This window comes from Amblyraja radiata, chromosome 19 (assembly GCF_010909765.2).
Source record: "Amblyraja radiata isolate CabotCenter1 chromosome 19, sAmbRad1.1.pri, whole genome shotgun sequence".
NCBI lineage: Eukaryota > Metazoa > Chordata > Chondrichthyes > Rajiformes > Rajidae > Amblyraja > Amblyraja radiata.
The window spans coordinates 24077557-24097630 of NC_045974.1; the positions used below are offsets into that span (position 1 = coordinate 24077557).

Sequence of the window (20074 nt, forward strand, 5' to 3'; positions counted from 1 at the left end):
TACAGCTCCCTTGTATGGGTTTTGTTCTTCTGTAACTTCTTTATGTATCATTGATTTCAAATGGTAACCTACCTGTGATTAAATAACGGGCTTTCAATCCATGTTGTCACTAGTGGGAGAGTCTAGGACCAAAGGCCACAGCCTCAGAATAAAAGGACATATCTTTAGAAAGGCGATGAGGAGGAATTTCTTCAGTCAGAGGGTGGTGAATCTGTGGAATTCATTGCCACAGATTTTAGGTTTCGTTTTAGAGATACAGCGCGGAAACAAGCCCTTCGGCCCACCGGGTCCGCGCCAACCAGCGATCCCCGCATATTAACACTATCCTATACCCACTAGGGACAATTTTTACATTTACCAAGCCAATTAAACTACAAACCTGTACGTCTTTGAAGTGTGGGGGGGAAACCGAAGATCTGGGAGAAAACCCACACAGTCACGGGGAGAATGTACAAACTCCATACAGACAGCACCCGTAGTCGGGATCGAACCCGGGTCTCCAGCGCTGCAAGTGCAGTAAGGCAGCAACTCTACCGCTGCACCTGGTTCTGCTCCTATAATTCTTGAACATGCATTTATATGGAAACAAAGAACTGCAGATGCTGATTTATACAAAAGATACACACCAAGCACTGTCTGGACTACACTTCTTCCCACCCTGCTTCCTGTAAGGACTATCCCCTACTCCCAATTCCTCCGTCTACGCCGCATCTGCTCCCAGGATGTGTTGTTCCACACCAGGGCATCGGAGATGTCCTCATTCTTCAGGGAACGGGGGTTCCCCTCTTCTACTATAGATGAGGCTCTCACCAGGGTCTCTTCTACACCCCGTAACTCTGCTCTCACTCCTCATCCCCACACTCGTAACAAGGGCAGAATCCCACCTTCCACCCTACCAGCCATCACATACAACAAATAATCCTCCGACATTTTCACCACCTCCAAAGGGATCCCACCACCGGCCACATCTTCCCATCTCCTTCCCTGTCTGCTTTCTACAGGGACCGCTCCCTCCGTAACTCCCTGGTCAACTCATCCCTTCCCACCCAAACCACCCCCTCTCCTGGCACTTTCCCTTGCAACCGCAGGAAATGCTACACTTGTCGCTTTACCTCCCCCCTTGACTCCATTCAAGGACCCAAGCAGTCTTTCCAGGTGCGGCAGAGGTTCACCTGCACCTCCTCCAACCTCATCTATTGCATTCGCTGCTCTGGTTGTCAGCTGCTCTACGTAGGCTTGGCGATCGCTTCGCCCAACACCTCCGCTCGGTTCGCGTTAACCTACCTGATCTCCCGGTGGCTCAGTACTTCAGCTCCCCCCCCCCCCCCCCCCCCCCCCCCCCCCCCCCCATTCCGAATCCGACCTTTCTGCCCTGGGCCTCCTCCATGACCAGAGTGAGGACCACCGTAAATTGGAGCAGCAGCACCTCATATATCGCTTTTTCACCCCAGTGGTATGAACATTGACTTCTCTAATTTCAGGTAGTCCCTGCTTTCTCCTCTCCTTCTCAGCGCTCCCTCAGCCCACTGTCTCCGCCTCTTCCTTTCTTCTTCCTGCCCCTCCCCACCCTCACATCAGTCTGAAGAAGGGGCTCGACCCGAAACGTTGCCTATTTCCTTCGCTCCACAGATGCTGCCTCACCCGCTGAGTTTCTCCAGCATTTTTGTCCACCAAGCACTGTGGTCACTCTGTCAATGTCGGGATCCTTCTTGTCTATGTCAGCATAAATGAAGCAGAAGTGGAGATGTTTCCCTCGTGTGTATTAATGACAGATAAGGATAACTTTGTTTACTATGATGTTAATTGTTATTTATTCTCTTTTAACTGTCAGAACGTCTTGATGCTAAACAATGAAGCAAAGATCATTACGAGTGATGTCATCAATGGTAACGGCGTGGTCCACTATATAGACAAGTTACTCATACCACAAAATCTGTTTGATGCTCCCAAGAATAGTCAGGTAAGGCTGGAAATGCTCACAATTATTACCAATTCTCGTAAACTTTCACTATGTTTCACAAATATGGATTGTTTTCTCTGGAGCATTGGAGCATGAGGGGACACCTGTTAGAAGTTTATCGAAATATGAGAGGTATAAATAGGGTAGACAGTCAAAAACATTTTCCTAGGGTGGAAATATCAAATATTAAAGTGCATAACTTTAAGTCGTGAGGGAGAATGTTTAAAGGAGATGTGCAGGGCAGGATTTTTTACACAGAATGTGGTGGGGGCCTGAAGGAAAATGTGAAAGCAGGCACGATAGCTGTTGGACGGACATCAACTTTGTGAAAGAAGCTCTTCGGTCAGCCCAAAGCTGAGTGAGATGTCCGTCAGGGAATGTTGCCGACTGGCCCGTTCCAGACTGCAGGAGTACGTGCTGAGGGACGCACTGAAGCTCGGTGCAGCCAACGCCAAGGCTCGGTGGGGGAGGATCACAGCCTAGTGTCCTTCCGCTGCTGGACATTGGGGGGCACCTCAAACAAGGGAAGGGATATCACCCGGGGAGCCACATCAGTGTTAAAGATGCTGGGTATAATGATATTTCCATAAACACTACCAAATACAACGCTAATGAATGTGTGTAGAATCACTGTGGAGAATGTCGGAATACATTTTGGCACAGTTCTTGTTTTGTATGTAGTTTCAATTTTGAATAAAGTTTATTTCTGGAAATAGAACAGAAATCAGATACAATAGTGGCATTTAAGAGATATTTAGATGGGTCCAAAGACATACTGGGAATGAAGGGACATGGATCACTTGCAAGCAGTTGGGATTAGTTTAGTTTGGCATCAGGGTCAGCACAGACATTATGGGCTGAAGGGCCTATTCCTGTGCTGTGAATGGTCTCGACCCGAAACATCAGCTCTTCCTTCTCTCCAGAGATGCTGCCTGTCCCGCTGAGTCACTCCAGCTTTTTGTGTCTATCTTCGATTTAAATCAGCACCTGCAGTTCATTCCTACACTGTGCTGTTCTATGTTCTCTATAAATTCTTGTTATAATAATGACCAATACAAAATGAAAATAATGGTTTATGATCATATACTCAAGCAATTTCTAAATTGGCATGCAGTTGTAGTGGTTTAAATTTCCATGATATAACTTTCCTTTTGCTGACCAAATAGTAATAACAGGGATAAGACGGGTTTTACATGAATAGGACAGATTTAGATGAATACGGGCCAAGCACAGTCAGGTAGGACTAGTGTAGCTGGGACATGTTGGTCGGTATGGGCATGTTGGGCCAAAGTGCCTGTTTCCACGCTGTATGACTCTAAGACTCTCTATGACTCTAATTGTACAGGGCAGGAATATGACAAAGCAAATGTAATGTGTAGAAAGGAACTGCAGATGCTGCTATATACCAAAGATAAACACAAAGCACTGTGGGTCGGGCAGCATCTCTGGAGGAAAAGGATGGGTGATGTTTTGGGTCGGAACCCTTCTTTAGAGACCTATCTAAATGCAAATCTATCTAAAGCAAATATAATAACAGCCTTTAATGCCACAATCACAATGTTGGAAACCAGGCAGGTTTTACACCGAGTGGAAGATTTCTTCTTCCTAACAGATTTTCAATCTATTTCCTCCCTCCAGGTAAACTTGACAACGCTGGCAGCAGAGAATGGATACTCTGTCTTTGTTAATCTTCTACAGGTAAGCCAGCGTTATTCTTATAGATGAGAAAAAATACATTCCCTGAAGAGCCATTTGGGAAGATTGCACTATAACCTCCTTGACAAGGAGTTATTACACAATCGTTGTGTTTTCAAGCACTTAGCATTATAGAAAATCTCTTTGCAAAACCAATTGTGTCAATAAGGAAGAGAGGGTTAGGATCCAGAGAATTCCAGACTCGCAATCAGTAAGTTATTTTTCCAACAGGATTTTACAAAGCAAAAGTCTTTTAACAGCGATAAGTTTAGTTTTGTTCCTGCAAGCTCTATGGCGGCATGGTGGCGCAGCAGTAGATTTGCTGCCTTAGAGCTTCAGAGACCCCGGTTAGATCCAGACTAATGCCCCTGTCCCACTTAGGAAACCTGAACGGAAACCTCTGGAGACTTTGCGCCCCACCCAAGGTTTCTGTGCAGTTTCCGGAGGTTCCTGGAGGTTTCTGTCAGTCTCCCTACCTGCTTCCACTACCTGCAACCTCCGGCAACCACCTGCAACCTCCGGTAACCGCACGTAAACCTTGGGTGGGGTGCAAAGTCTCCAGAGGTTTCCGTTCAGGTTTCCTAAGTGGGACAGGGGCTTAAGGGGGCTGTCTGTATGGAGTTTGCACGTTCTCCCTGTGACCTGCGTGGGTTTTCTCTGAGTGCTCCAGTTTCCTCTCACATTCCAAAGACGTACAAGTTTTGGGGTTAATTGGCTTCTGTAAATTGTCCCTAGCGTGCAGGATAGAACTAGTGTATGGGCGAATGGTGGTCTTCACTTTAGACTTTAGAGATACAGTGTAGAAACAGGCCCTATGGCCCACCGAGTCCGCACCAACCTCCAATCACCCCGTACATTAGCACTATCCTATACCCGAGGGACAATTTAAAATTTACAATTGGAGCCTCATTAACCTACAACATGTATGTCTTAGGAATGTGAGAGGAAACTGGAGCACCTGTAGAAACCCACGCGGTCAGAGGGACAACGTATAGACTCCGTACAGACACAGCACCCTTTAGACAAGATTGAACCCGGGTCTCTGGCATTGAAGTTAGACACAAAGCGCTGGAGTAACACAGGCAGCATCTCTGAAGAAAATGGATGGGTGACATTTTGAGTTGGAACCCTTCCTTACACGGAGAGTAGAAGTGGGCAGTGGGGGAAGGAAAATAACCCCTCGTCTACCTACCAGCTCCACTGTTCGCATCCTTGTATCCCTCGTGTGACCCACACCTTCCCCAGACAACAATGGACCATCATGGGCTCCACCCTTCCTTGGTCATATGTTGCCGGCCCTGATTTGTTCTGCTCATTTCTCGCCTCCAGTTTATTATCTCCCCCACCCCCACCACCCCTCCAACTCTATTTTCAGTCTGAAGAAGAGTTCTGTCCCAAAACATCACCTATTCTTTTTCTCCAGAGATGCTGCCTGACCTGCTGAGTTACTCCAGCACTTTGTGTCTATCTTCATTATTATTCTGTACTGTGTTGCAAAGCTAGAAGAGTTTTCATCTCTATCCTCTGTCCACCCATCTGCCAGTTAAATTCCCTCTCATCTGTATCCACCGATCACTTAGAAAATAGGTGCAGGAGTAGGCCATTCGGCCCTTCAAGCCTGCACCGCCATTCAATATGATCATGGCTGATCATCCAACTCGGTATCCCATACTGCCTTCTCTCCATACCCCCTGATCCCTTTAGCCACAAGGGCCACATCTAACTCCCTCTTAAATATAGCCAATGAACTGGCCTCAACTACCTTCTGTGGCAGAGAATTCCAGAGATTCACCACTCTCTGTGTGAATTTTTTTTTTCTCATCTCGGTCCTAAAAGATTTCCCCCTTATCCTTAAACTGTGACCCCTTGTTCTGGACTTCCCCAACATCGGGAACAATCTTCCTGCATCTAGCCTGTCCAACCCCTTTAGAATTTTGTAAGTTTCTATAAGATCCCCCCTCAATCTTCTAAATTCTAGTGAGTACTTGCCGGGCTTTGTCTTTCCACTCCCCCCCAGCTTTCTCCCCACTTAAAAATTCCTGCACATGTATTTTTAAGGTGCAGATTGACAGATTCTTGGTTAGTACGAGTGTCAGGGGTTATGGGGGAGAAGGCAGAAGAATGGGGTTGAGAGGGAAAGATAGATCAGCCATGATTGAATGGCAGAGTAGACTTGATGGGCCGAATGGCCTAATTCTGTTCCTATAACATGAACTATCCACTCACTCCAAGGATGCAGCCTGGCCCGCTGAGTTACTCCAGCACTTTGTGCTTTGCTGTAGAGTTTTAACCTGTTTCTTCTTTTCTTTCCAGGAGACAAACCTACTGAACATGATCAGCGACCCAGCCCATAAACCTGTCACTGTGTTCTTACCGAGAGACAGCGTCATGAAGTCCTTATCTAAAAGTCGACGGGATTTCCTGTACAATGTGGAGAACAGAAATGCCTTGATCGAATACCTTAAATTTCACATTATTAGGGATGCCAAGGTAACTTCTGTAACTCAGGACAGAGTTTTTTGTTTTTTTTTTATTTATTTAAATTTTTTTTTTTTAATGTTTTGTTTATTTTATTAGAAGTTAATACAGTACAAAACAGTACAGTGGAACCAAATTTTAGGTGCCAACTATGTCATACCGTAACCCATTCTATGTACAACCTCTACTTTTATGTTTTGAGAAGGGAAGTAAGACAAGAAAAAGAAAACAATAGAAAGGGGAAAAAGAGGAAAAATAGATGGTAGAGAATAGAAAAACGTGAAGTGTGTATATTAAAAAAAACCCAGTTTAAACGTTGATTTACTTTAGTTCGGGATTCACTCGTGAATTTAACCTATTTTTACGATTCATGTGGTAGTCGTAACTGAAGAGCGTGACACTGGTTATAAATAACATTCAATGGAACGCAGAACAAGAACTGGCCCTTCAGCACACAACATCTGTGCTGGCCATGATGCCCAGACCATCACTTGTCCATCTGAACAAGACCCAGATCACTCCATTCCCTGCATAATTGGACTATACTGGAGTTTATTTGAACTAAACATTGTACCCTTCATCCTGTATCTATACACTGTGTACAGGTTGATTGTAATTGTATACATATGGACTATACATGATTACACATAAGCCATCAACTAGTTCTATCCTATGCACTAGGGAGAATTTACAGAAGCCAATTAACCTACCACCCCGCGCGTCTTTGTGATGTGGGTGGAAACCAGAGCACCTGGAAACAACCCACGTGGTCACAGGGAGAACGGAAACATTCCGTACAGACAGCACCCGTAGTCAGGATCGAACCCAGGTCTCTGGCGCTGTGTGGCAGTAACCCTACCAGTGCGCCACCGTGGTGCCCTAAAGGTGTGCTGCTGTTGAAAGATTAACTTCACGAGCAGCTCTTGAACAAGTTTTTCAGCGGCCAGTTTTTATGTATTGTTCTCTGTTGCATCTGCAGATTTTGGCAGCCTACCTGCCTCAAAGTAACGCACTGAAAACACTGCAGGGATCTGACATCCAAGTGACCTGCGGGCAGCGAAAGTCTAAGGTAAGTTTGAAGGAACCCTTTCTCAATCTGTTAAGAATGAGCGGAGACTCTTTCAGAGCTGAATGCAATTAACTAGCATTTATTTTGAGAGCACTAAAATATAAAAACAGGGATGTAATGCTGAGGCTATATAAGGTGCTGGTTAGACCGCATTTGGAATATTGTGAGCAGTTTTGGGTTCCATATCTGATGAAAGATGTGCTGACTCTAGAGAGGGCCCACAGGAGGTTTACAAGAATGATCCCAGGAATGAGTAGGTTAACATATGATGCGCGTTTGATGGCACTGGGCCTGTGCTCGCTGGAGTTTAGAAGGATGAGTGGGAACCTCATTGAAACTTACCGAACAGTGAAAGGTCTGGATAGAGTGAATGTGGAGGGTATATTCCCATTAGTGGGAGAGTCTAGGACCAGAGGGCACAGCTTCAGAATAAAAGGACGTTCCTTTAGGAAAATGAGGAGGAATTTCATTAGTCAGAGGGTGGTAAATCTGTAGAATCCACAGTCGGCTGCGGAGGCCAAGTCATTGGGTAATTTTAAGGCACAGATTGTCATATTCTTGATAATTACAGGTGTCTGGGGTTATGGGGAGAAGGCAGGAGAATGGGATTGAGAGGGAAAGATTGATCAGCCATGATTGAATGGCGGAGTTCACTTGATGGGCCAAATGGCCTAATTCTGCTCCTTGGACTTACAAACTTAAACTCCCAAGTCAGAGTATTGGGGTGATTTAATCAAGCTTCGTTTTCAGTCAAGAACCATGTCAGCACATCGTGTGGCGTTATATACAGCTTAACAATACCATCAATGGTCAATGGTTCTTTACTGACACGCAACAAAAGCTTTTCACTGTACCTCGCTACACGTGACGATAAACCAAACTAAAGTAAACTGGTTTACAAAAAGGGACGATGCAAAGTGCTAGATTAACTCAGCGGGTCAGATAGTCTCTCTAAAGGACATGGATAGGCAATATTTCGGTTTGGGACCCGTCTTCAGATTTCTTTAGAGATGGGGTAAATCAAGCTGTTTGTTTGACATGATCTGTGGGGTATTGATCTGTCTCCTCTTCCCAGGGTGAACTGTACCTGAACAGGAGACGCTGTAAGATTTCACAGAGACAAATGGAATTCACGGACGGTATTGCTTACGGCATAAACTGCTTGCTAACTCCTCCCAACATCGGTGGTCGCTGCGACGAATTTTCCTTTGTTGATATTATGGTTCGTATCAGCCAACTTATTCTGAAATGTCCCCTTTTAAAGAGAGCTGACATTTATTCAGTGCATTGTGTAGGAAAGAACTGCAGATGCTGGTTTAAATCGAAGGTAGACACAAAATGCTGCAGTAACTCAGCGGGATGGGCAGCATCTCTGGAGAGAAGGAATGGGTGATGTTTCGGGTCAAGACCCTTCTTCCGACTGAGACCAAAATGTCACCCATTCCTTCTCTCCAGAGATGTTGCCTGTCCTGCTGAGTTACACCAGCATTTTGTGTCTACCTTTATTCAGTGCATTGTTGTGTGACAGCAGGTCTATATGTAGCAGATATCAACTAATGTTCAGGCTTTTGCTGAATAGCAGCAGGCAATGTATGTGTTTTTGGCCGCACCCAATGAAGGAGAGTGGTACACTGGGGCAGTGGTAGAGTCAGGGGCGGAAAACCCAGGGGGGCCCAGGGGGACACGTCCCCCCTCTGTTTTGAGAGGTGGGGGACATCCCCCCCCCCCCCCCCCACAACTTTTTGTAATCCAGATTTTAAAACCCGGTGAAATTTCCGCAATCCGCGAGACAGTGGGGGTGGGACTGATGATCGAGGGCGCCGATTGGACGAGAGAGACGTCAGTCAGCAGGAAATGGGGCGGGACATTATGATTCAGTGCTATCATTGGAGGAGTGGGGGGGAGGGGGGGGATTGGACTGAGGATAGAGCGCGGTGATTGGAGGAGGGAGACGTGGCACAGACCTGCGCCTCATCCGCAGCCAGGATCGATCCCGGCTCTCCCCTGAGTGCCCCCCCCCCCACGGGTGGCCAGAGATGTCGGGAGTCAGACGGGAGCTGTACCCCCAGGCCCACAGTCAGCGCAGAGAAGCAGCGCAAAACCCAGCTCACTCTGCCTGTCCCGCCAGGTGAACCTACAGCCCTTCCTGGACTTGCGGGAAATATGGCCAGCGCAGAGAAGCAGCGCTGGTGTCCCGTCAGTCCAGGCAGGGCTGTAGGTTAACCCGGCGAGACAGGCAGAGTTGAGCTGCATTTAGCGCTGGATTGAGCCTCCGAAGCCTCGCGCGTGTGTGTGTGAGTGTGCGCATGCGAGCACGGCCTCCAAGAAATTGTGTCCCCCGGTCCCATCCATATTTTGATAGCGATTTCCGTGCCTGGGCAGAGGTGCTGCCTTGCAGCGCCAGGGACTCTGATCTGCGGTTAGATCCAGACTACGGATACTGTTTGTGCGGAGTTTGCGCGTTTTCCCCGTGAGCGTGTGGGTTTTCTCCTCTATCCTCCCACATCCCACAGATGTGTAGGTTAATTGGCTTCTGTAAACTTCCCTGAGTGTATAAGATAGAACGAGTGTACTGGTCGGTGCAGACTCGGTGGGCCGAAGGGTCTGTTTCCACACTGTATTTCTAAACAAAACTGAAGTTTTTCACTGTGTCTTAGTACATGTGACAATAATAAACCTAAACCTCTAACTGTACCTTACTGTGATACTCAGACTATCATTGAATTGAACTGAACTGAATCATTGAAAGTGTCATTGAAATCTTGTGACCTGCATGATGTTGGAAGGTGCCAACAAGAGATGTTGAGATCTTTATCATTGCCAGATGAGAACGGTACTGAACATTGCTTTATGTTTTACACAGGGGGCCTGTGGTAGCTGCATAAAACCCCCCTCGTGCCCTTCCACCACAAAACCAAAGGTAAGGTGGCACTTTCTGTTCAGATGCCATCTCCAATGGCTAACAAACGTCTGACGTTGTACTGAATTAAATGCGTCCGTTTCGGGAGGATGACTCTTGCCTCTTGACTCTTGTCATGTTTTGCCATCTCCAGGGAGAGACGGTGAAGTGCTCTTTCCGTAACGTTTTCCACGAGGACGTTGATGGCTGTCAGCAACCATGCACCTTGGTGATCTTGAAGCCCACTTGCTGCAGTAATTACTACGGGAAGAACTGTAAAGGTGGGTTGCTGCCGTGTGTCCTGCCTTGCGCTGTGTCTGGTCAGTGTGCTGATCGTCCATTGATGTGAGAGAGTGCTATTAATTAAATATCCCCTGCATTCAAATCCCTCGCCATCTCTGAGGGTGCAGCGGTGGCGCCGTTGCCTCACGGAGCCAGGGGCATGGGTTCCATCCTGACGTTCGCAGCCGACGTTTACTCCATTTAGAGAGCAGATTCTGGGCAGCCGCCATTAGCTTGTGCACACTGATCAGCAACTGTTAGAGGAAGAGGTAGCTGAGGGAATACCTGATAGAAGTATATCGAGTTTAGGGCAGCACACTGGTGCAGCTGTACAGCTGCTGCCTTACAGCGCCAGAGACCCGGGTTCAATCCTGACTATGGGTGCTGTCTGCGCAGAGTTTGTATGTTGACTCTCTGACCACGTGGGTTTTCTCCGGGTGCTCTGGTTTCCCAACACATTCCAAAGACGTGCAGGTTTGACCCTGGATAGAACTAGCGTGAACGGTGCGATCATTGGTCGACGCGGACTCGGTGGGCCGATGGGCCTGTTTCCACGCTGTATCTCTAAAGTAAACGTTCACGATGATTCCTCATGAGGACGGTTGAATCTCAGCTCACACTGCCACAAACTGGGTTGAGTTTGTAACTACATCATTGTATAGAGAGACAGAAGATCATTCAGTACTATAAATGTGCTTTGTCAGTCCGTTTGACTTCCGCCTCCACTGAAGTCACCCGCATTCTCCCTCGATGTCATTCCCTAACACAGCGGTCTTGAACGTTCCCCTTGTTTGTCTACACCCCCAGCTTCCTGGGCAATGTTTCTTAGCGAGGGAAAAAAAGTTGCTTCCTATTTAACCTCCTGCTACGATCTTACGACAATGCTCCCTTCATTCTCCAACTCCCACACAAGAGGAAATACTTACACTCCATATCAAATCCTTTTAACATCTAAATCAAGGGAATGTGACGTGAAAGTGAGTTATAATTTAGTTTAGTTTAGTTTAGTGTAGAAACAGGCCCTTCGGCCCACCGAGTCTGCGCAGACCAGCCATCCCTGCACACTGACACTATCCTACACACACAATTTTACCATTTTTACCAAAGCTAATTAGCCAACAAACCTGCACGGCTTTGGAGTGTGGAAGGAAACGGAGCACCAGGAGAAAACCCACGCAGGTCAAACTCCATATAGACAGCACCCAACGTCAGGATCTAACCCGGGTCTCTGGCGCTGTGCCACCGTGCCGCACTAACCTGAAGAATGATGGAGAACTGAAAAGTGCAGAAGTCCTTTCATAATCGACACATCAGTTATTCGGAAATGCAAGTTACAAATGATCCAAGTGGATCCTTTCTGTAGAATTTGTAAAATAAGAGAATAGTTAAGCCACAGCATGCCGTTCAGCCCATTAAGTCCGTGCCAGCTGTCTGAGGAGCAATCTCTTCAGGACATGGAGGCTTTGGAGAGGGAGCAGAGAAGGTTTACCGGGATGCTGCCGGTTAGAGGCTATTAGCTACAAGGAGATGTTGGATGAACTTGGATTGTTTTCTCTGGCACGTCGGACGCTGAGGGGAGACTTTGAAAGAAGTATGTAAAATAATGAGGGGCATAGATAGGGTAGATTGTTTTTTTTCAGGGAGGTTATGTCAAAGAAATAGAAGACATAGCTTTACGGTGAGATAGGCAAAGTTTAAAGGAGATGTGCGGGGCAGGTTTTCACACACAGAGTGGTGAGGGCCTGGAACGCACTGCCAGGGGTAATGGTGGAGGCAGATAACGATAGTGGCACTTAAGGGGCATTTAGATAGGAATGTGGATATGCAGGGAATGGTGGGTTATGGATCACATGCAGGCAGAAGAGATTAGTTTAATTTGGCATTATGTTTGGCACGGCCTTTGTGGGGCCGAAGGGCCCGTTCCCGTGCTGTACTATGTTCATATGTTCCATGAATTACCCCTTAGTTTCAGAATTAGCAAAGGAGGATTGAAGGGTACTTGTGACAGGGAATGAGATGGTGGCAGCAGTAGAGTTGCTGCCTTGCAGCACCCGAGACTCAGGTTTGATCCCAACTACAGGTGCTATCTGTATGTACAGTAGTTTGCACGTTCGCCCTGTGACATTATGGGTTTTCTCCGGGTGCACCGGTTTCCTCCCAAATCCCAAAGCCGTGCAGGTTTGTAGGTTCATTGGCTTCAGTATAAAATTGTCCCTAGTATGTTTAGGTTAGTGTACAGGACGATCGCTGGTGGGCACGGACTTGGTGGGTTGGACTCGGAAGGGTCTGTTTCTGCGCTGTATCTCTAGAGTCTAACGTGTGGGGTAGAGCTAATGCACGGGGTGATCACTGGTCGGCACGGACACGGTGGGACGAAGGGCCTGTTTACGTGCTGTTTCTCTAAAGTCTAAAGTAAAGTTGCAGGGAAGTAGATAAATAAGGGGGATGTGACTGATGGGAGCTGGCAGGGCCTGTTCATCTGGCGTAGTGTTAGAAATCCAAGGGGGTACCTTTTTCACAGAGGGTGGTGGGTGCATGGAACAAGCTGCCAGAGGAGGTAGTTGAGGCTGGGACTATCCCATCGTTTAAGAAACAGTTGGACAGGTACATGGATAGGACAGGTTTGGAGGGTTATGGACCAAGCACAGGCAGGTGGGTCTAGGGTAGATGGGACATTGTTGGCCAGTGTGGGCGAGTGGGGCCGAAGGGCCTGTTTCCACACTGCATTACTCTATGACTCTATGACTATGGTCTATTCTTTCCCAGTCCTCTGCCTTATCCATGTAGCTCAGTGAGTTCCCTTCCCTCACAGGGCAATCTAGTTCCCTCTCACATGTCCCGATTTACTCTCTATCCATCACCCCCACATGCATGGGTGGGTTTGATGCTGACTATGGGTGCTGTTGGTACGGAGTTTGCACGTTCTCCCTGTGACCGCACTTTTTTTCCCCCGGGTGCTCTAGTTTCTTCCCACATCCACGCAGGCTTCTAGACTTAATGTGTAGGAAGGAACTGCAGATGCCAGTTTACACCGAAGATAGACACAAAATGCTGGAGTAACTCAGCGGGTGGGGCAGCATCTCTGGAGAACAAGGAATAGGTGACGTTTCGGGTCGAGTCCCTTCTTCAGATTGAGAGTCAAGGGTGAGGGAAACTAGAGGCATGCAAAGGTACTGAGCAAATCAGAGCCGGCACTGATGAGCAAGGAAAGGTGGAGCCCACAATGTTCTATTGTTGGCTGTGGTAGAGTTGATAACAATGGGATACAAACAATGGGAGACTTGCAGGATATCTAGGGTGGGGGAGGGATGGAGAGAGAGGGAATGCAAGGGAAATCAATAACCGCTGGGTTGCAAGCTGCCCAAGTGAAACATGAGGTGCTGCTACTAAAGTCTTGTTGTTGTGTTGCAGCTTGCCCAGGAGGTCCAGAGAGCCCGTGTTATGACCACGGCATGTGCGACGATCAGTACGCAGGATCAGGAAAATGCACCTGCAACCCTGGGTTCAAAGGCACAGCCTGTGAACTCTGCCAGCCAGGGCACTGGGGGGCGGATTGTACAAGTAAGATCATCAACGTGGTGCTTTTTTGTGCAAAAGCACTGTGAAAATCTTTTTTTTAACTGTGCAATATTGCCGTAGCCAAGCACAATCCCTGATTAGCAAAGTGTACAGAAATAGTCCACTGAGACCGCGTGCAAGAGGCGCCGGATTTTGGCGCCATTTCCAAAGTCCGGTCTGCGCTCTAGGTCTGGTGTGTTCGGGACCTGATCCAGGCGAGCCCCAGGCTACTGCAGGGGCCTCCAGCCGTCACGTTCATCCAAGAACACATGGTGGCGCAGCGGTAGAGTTGCTGCCTTACAGCCCCAGAAACCCAGGGTTGATCCTGAGTACAGGTGCTGTCTGTACAGAGTTTGTACCTCCTCCCCTGGTTCCCCCCCCCCCCCCCCCCCCCCACCCACACTCCAAAGATTTGTAGGTTAATTGACTTTGGTAAAATTGTGTGTAAAAAAACAAATTGGGCTTAATGTGCAGCCTAGTGCAAGTGTGCGGGATGATCGCTGGTCGGCGTGGACTCGGTGGGCCGAAGGGCCTGTTTCCGCACTGTAACACTAAAGTCTAAAATTCGCCCATCCTGCCAGGGGGCACCTTCCGCAGCCGACTTTGAAGAGCGCGATGCACACTCCTGCCAGCCTTGCTCCTCGGGGTCCATCATTGCCGGCTCCCTCCTCTCCTGTCTCTCTGGCCTTCGGGGGACGAGCAGGGGCCGGCTCGGGGGTTCCCCCTACAGGCCACGGCTCGCCCGGCCAGAAACATAGAAAGTAGGTGCAGCAATAGGCCATTCGGCCCTTCGAGCCATTATGGTTATATTCACTATGGTCATGGCTGATCATCCAGAATCAGTATCCTGTTCTTGCTTTTTCTCCATATCCCTTGATTCCGTTAGCCCTAAGAGCGATATCTAATTATCTCTTGAAAACATCCAGTGAATTGGCCTCGACAGCCTTCTGCGGCAGATAATTGTGGACGACAGATGGCACAATGGGCTAAGTGTTCGGCTGGCAACCGGAAGGTAGCTGGTTCGAATCCCGCTTGGAGTGCATACTGTCGTTGTGTCCTTGGGCAAGACACTTCACCCACCTTTGCCTGTGTGTGTCCTTGGGCAAGACACTTCACCCACCTTTGCCTGTGTGTGTGTGAATGTAATTATGTGAAGCACTTTTGGGTCAATACAAGTTGACTAAAAATGTGCTATATAAATAAATAAATTTATTTAATTTTTATTTATAATTCCACAGATTCACAACTCTCTGGGTGAAAATGTTTTTCCTCATCTCAGTCCTAAATGGCCTACCCCTTATTCTTCCACTGTGACCCCTGGTTCTGGACTTCCCCCAACATCGGGCACATTTTTCCTGCATCTAGCCTGTCCAATCCCCTAAAAATGTTCTATGTTTCCATAAGATCCCCTCTCGTCCTTCTAAATTCCAGCGAATATAAGCCCAATCGAACCATTCTTTCATCATATGCCACTGCCCCCCGCACGGATGAAACATTGAATGCTTCAGCATGTTAACTGTGATGTGTCACGGATCAGAGCACAATAAGCCGTGAATCTTGCTCTGCTTTCAGAATGCGAGTGCAAAGAAAATGGACGATGCGATGAAGGTATTCGGGCCGAGGGAACTTGCTTCTGTAATGAAGGATGGACAGGTGCTCGTTGCGAAACACAATTCGGTACGAAAGGTGCAAGTGAATTGCAATTCCTGCTGTAAATTCGCAGGATCGTTCAAGATTTATTCGTCCGCTAATGCTGGCATTTATTGACCGACTGATTGCCACCGAAGTGCATGAACCTAGGTAGGCACAGTGAAATTGTTTGTTTTTTTGTCATGCAGTTCAGTAAGATTTTCACTCAACTGCATGCATAAAGAAATGCATTTCACTGTTCCACATTTGGAGAATATTGTGTTCAGTTTTGTCTCAACCCAAAACGTCACCTATCCATGTTCTCCAGAGATGCTGCCTGACCTGCCGAGTTATTCCAGCACTTTGTGTCCTTTTGTGCATTCACCACCAAATGCAGGTATTTGTCTCTACTACTTAGAGTCATACAAACATGGAAACAGGCCATTCGGCCCAACTTGCCCGCACCGACCAACGTGTCCTGATTGTCAGCTACAACATTGTATTTCACACAAAGTGTGGAGGAATGAGCTGCAGGAGGTGGTGGTTGAGGCAGGTACTATCGCAATGTTTAAGAAACATTTAGACAGGTACATGGGCAGGACAGGTTTAGAGGGATATGGACCAAACGTGGGCAGGTGGGACAAATGTAGTTGGGACATGTTGGTCAGTGTGGGCAAGTTGGGCCGAATCACTCAACGATTCTATCAGCTCCCCAATCTTCTGTCTGCTTCAATAAATTAATGGAAGGAAGTCCTGTGGATTTCTGAGCTTCCAAGGCGCATTCTCAGCATCCATTCCAAGACATGCGTTGCTATTGTGCTGCAAACTGTTGTATCGTAAATAGACACAAAAAGCTGGAGTAACTCAACGGCACAGGCAGCATCTCTGGAGAGAAGTAATGGGTGACGTTTCAGGTCGAGACCCTTCTTCGGTTTAAACCAGCATCTGCAGTTCCTTCCTAAACTGTTGTATCGTAACGTCTGTGCCTTTGGCCAACAGATGTGAAGCCAGAGTGTTCGCCCGCTTGCTCTGCTGATGCGGTCTGCAAGGAGAACAGCACCTGTGAATGTAAACTCTACTACGAAGGTGACGGATGGACGTGTACAGGTGAGGTATCCATGGTGTGCTACCTGCCTTGATGAGCCTCTGTAAAGTGTGGGGGTGCAAACGCTCCTCATGGGCATTGGATGAAGGCCTGATGAAATGTATACAATTATGAGAGGCATAAATAGTGTAGACACTCAGAACCTTTTTATTGGAAATTGTCAAAGATAAGAGAGCATAACTTTAAAGTAAGAGGGGCAAATTCAAAGGAGGTGTGCGGGACATGTTTTTTTGCACAACGTGCTGTGGTAGAGACATCTTTGAAGCAATAAGGAGACCGTCACTTCACACTGAAATATCTCCATTCATCCTGCTTTTTAGTTTAGCTTAGTTTAGTTTAGCTTGGTAAAATCATTACATAGAACATAGAACAGTACAGCACGGGAACAGGCCCTTCAGCCCACAGAGTCCACACCGTCAGCACATTATCATGATGGAACCCAGGTCTCTGGCGCTGTAAGCCAGCACCTCTACCGCTGCACCACTGTGCTGCCCTAAACTCGATATATTTCTGTCAGGCTTTCCGCTCAACTTCCGACTTTTGACTTGCTTTATTTTTCTTCCCCTGGTTTAATTTTCTTCCCCTCACACAGTTGCTGACCAGTGTGCACAGGATAACGGCGGCTGCTCGGAATTTGCCAAGTGCTCTCAGAGTGGAGTAAACGTCAGCTGCAAATGCCAAAGGGACTTTACCGGGGACGGCTATATGTGCGACCCGATAGACGTCTGTGCGGACGGCGACAACGGAGGCTGCCACGAACACGCAACCTGCATGGTGGTCGGGCCTGTGAGTAGACTTTAGACGTTAGAGAGATGTAGTGTGGGAACAGGCCCTTCGGCCCACCGAGTCCGCGCCAATCAGCGATCTCCCCATATACTAACACTATCTTACACACTAGGGACTATTTTACAGGCTTACCAAAACCAATTAAGCTACAAACCTGTACATCTTTAGACTATGGGAGGAAATCGGAGCTCCCGGAGAAAACCCACACAGTCACAGGAAGAACGTACAAACTCTGTACAGACTGCACCCATAGTCAGGTTCGAACCCGGGTCTCTGGCGCTGCAAAGTAGCAACTCTACCACTGTACCGCCCCAAAACAGAGTAAACAAACCCTTGGTGTTAGCTTGTGACAAGTTTAACTCATTCAGTCTTGTAGGTCTGTGTCCAAGATGGCTGCCGTGAAGAGAGAGTGGACGCTGGCACGAATTGGTTGCCGCTGCTCCCTCTTCACACTGTGTTTTTGATTTTCTGTTTTTGGATTGAATCCTGTTTTTAATTTGTGTCTCTGTGATGTCCTTATTGTTATATTCCGATTATATGTTTACTATGTAAGGTGTCCTTGAGATTTTGTATGAAAGGCGCCCATTAAATATAAAATTTATTATTCATACCCATGTCATTCCCTCTCCCCCCCCCCCCCCTCTCCTGTCACGCAGAAGATACAGAAACCTGAATGCACATACCACCAGATTCAGGAACAGCTTCTTTTCGGCTGTTATTAGACTACAGAATTGTCCTCTCATGAGCTAATAGTGTAACCCCGATCTTCTGACCAACCTCACTGTGGAATTTGCATTTTTTATCTGCGCTTTCTCTGTAACTTATACTTTCTTTATTATAACACTACATTCTGCACTTTATAATTGTTATCTTTGCACTACTTGTGTTTGGATTGATTGTACTTGTGTATAGTATAAATTAATAAAAAGGGAACAGCAGATGCATGTTTACACCAAAGATAGACACATAATGCTGAAGGGCCTCACTGGGTCCGGCAGCATATCTGGAGAAAATGGACAGGTGACATTTCAGGTCTCTGTTGATCTGTCAAAACGGATAATCCAGAAGGACTCTGGAATCAAGGATGCTGGAATATCAGTGGTGGACCTGTATAACCACCTCTGCACTTGCTTCCCTTTCTCATTCCCTACCTAATTGGATTTCCCTCAAAGATACTCTTACAATTCACCACCAAATTAATAAGAGAAAATCATCCCTATTAGAGACTAACATATTTAAACTAATGTTCTTCCCAACAAGTAGAAACCTCTCTACTTATTTAAAACACTCCAAAACCTTTATGAAATTCTCTTTGAACCCCTTAGCCCCTTTATCCCTTAGCCCCTTTTAGTTTAGTTTAGTTTAGAGATACAATGTGGAGACAGCCCACCAACGCCACACCGACCAGCGATCACCCATTACACTAGTTCTATCCTACACATGATGGACAATTTACAGAAGCCAATTAACCTACAAACCTGTACGTCTTTGGAATGAAAGAGGAAACCAGAGCACTCAGAGGAAACTCACACTGGGAGAACATGCAAACTCTATACAGACAGCACCCATAATCAGGATTGAACCGGGGACCCTGCCACTGTGAGGCAGCAGCTCTACCACTACGCCACTGTGCCAACCAAAGCAAATCAAACAAAAAGCCTGATCTATTCACTCTCACCTTTTTAATCGCTACTCTGTTTTAATCTTTGTAGGGTGAGTGTTTCTGATCAAAATGACCAGAAAATCCCCAATAATGCATCATTATTAATTGTTGGCTAACTTGAATCCCTTTTGCAACAGAACAGACGCAAGTGTGCATGCAAAAATAATTACGTTGGGGATGGAACTAATTGCACAATCAAAGAGGTTCTTGTTAATCGATGCGTCCAAGACGATGGAAAGTGTCATGCAAATGCTGAATGCACTGACCTACATTTTGAAGGTAAGTGTTATCTATGTTTTAAAGTTTGAAAGTGGCAATACAAGGAGATAGAGTGGTAAAGATGGCATATGGTATACTTGGCTTCACTGGCCGGGGCATCGAGTATAAGATTCAGGAAATCAGCTCCATAAGGCATTGGGCATATTGGCCTTCATCAATCAAAGTAGACTCATAGAGTCACACATTGTGGAAACAGGCCCTTCGGCCCAACTTGCCCACACCGCCCAACATGTCCAATCTACACTATTGCCACTTGCCTGCGTTTGGCCCATATCCCTCTATACCTGTCCTATCCATGTACTTGTCTAATTGCTTCTTAAACGTTGCGGTAGTCCCTTTCTCAACTATCTCCTCCCACAGCTCATTCCATACACCCACACCCTTTGCGTGAATAAGTTACTCTTCACATTCCTATAAAACCTTACCCCCTTCACCTTAATCCTATGTCCTCTGGTTCTCGATTCCCCCACTCTAGGCAAAAGACTGTGTGCATCCACCCAATCTATTTCTCTCATGATTTTATACACCTCTAGAAGATCACTCCTTATCCTCCTGCGCTCTAGGGAATAGAGTCCCAGCCTGCTCAACCTCTCCCTATAGCTCAGACCCTCAAATCCCAGCAACACCATTACTGCACCCATTCCAACTTAACAACATGCAAAGTATTGAGT

General features: G+C 47.0%; 1 protein-coding gene across 1 annotated transcript in view; it reads left to right on the forward strand.

Annotated features, from left to right (window-relative positions):
* The window catches only part of stab2 (stabilin 2), a 109877-nt gene that overhangs the window by 79421 nt on the left and 10382 nt on the right, over window positions 1-20074 (forward strand). The window contains exons 49-60 of the mRNA XM_033038046.1: window positions 1832-1960; window positions 3599-3658; window positions 5969-6145; window positions 7113-7202; window positions 8278-8424; window positions 10066-10122; window positions 10256-10382; window positions 13795-13944; window positions 15514-15618; window positions 16570-16677; window positions 17268-17461; window positions 19262-19403. Of these exons, the coding sequence (XP_032893937.1) occupies window positions 1832-1960; window positions 3599-3658; window positions 5969-6145; window positions 7113-7202; window positions 8278-8424; window positions 10066-10122; window positions 10256-10382; window positions 13795-13944; window positions 15514-15618; window positions 16570-16677; window positions 17268-17461; window positions 19262-19403 (1486 nt within the window). The remainder of the gene's footprint in view (window positions 1-1831; window positions 1961-3598; window positions 3659-5968; window positions 6146-7112; window positions 7203-8277; window positions 8425-10065; window positions 10123-10255; window positions 10383-13794; window positions 13945-15513; window positions 15619-16569; window positions 16678-17267; window positions 17462-19261; window positions 19404-20074) is intronic.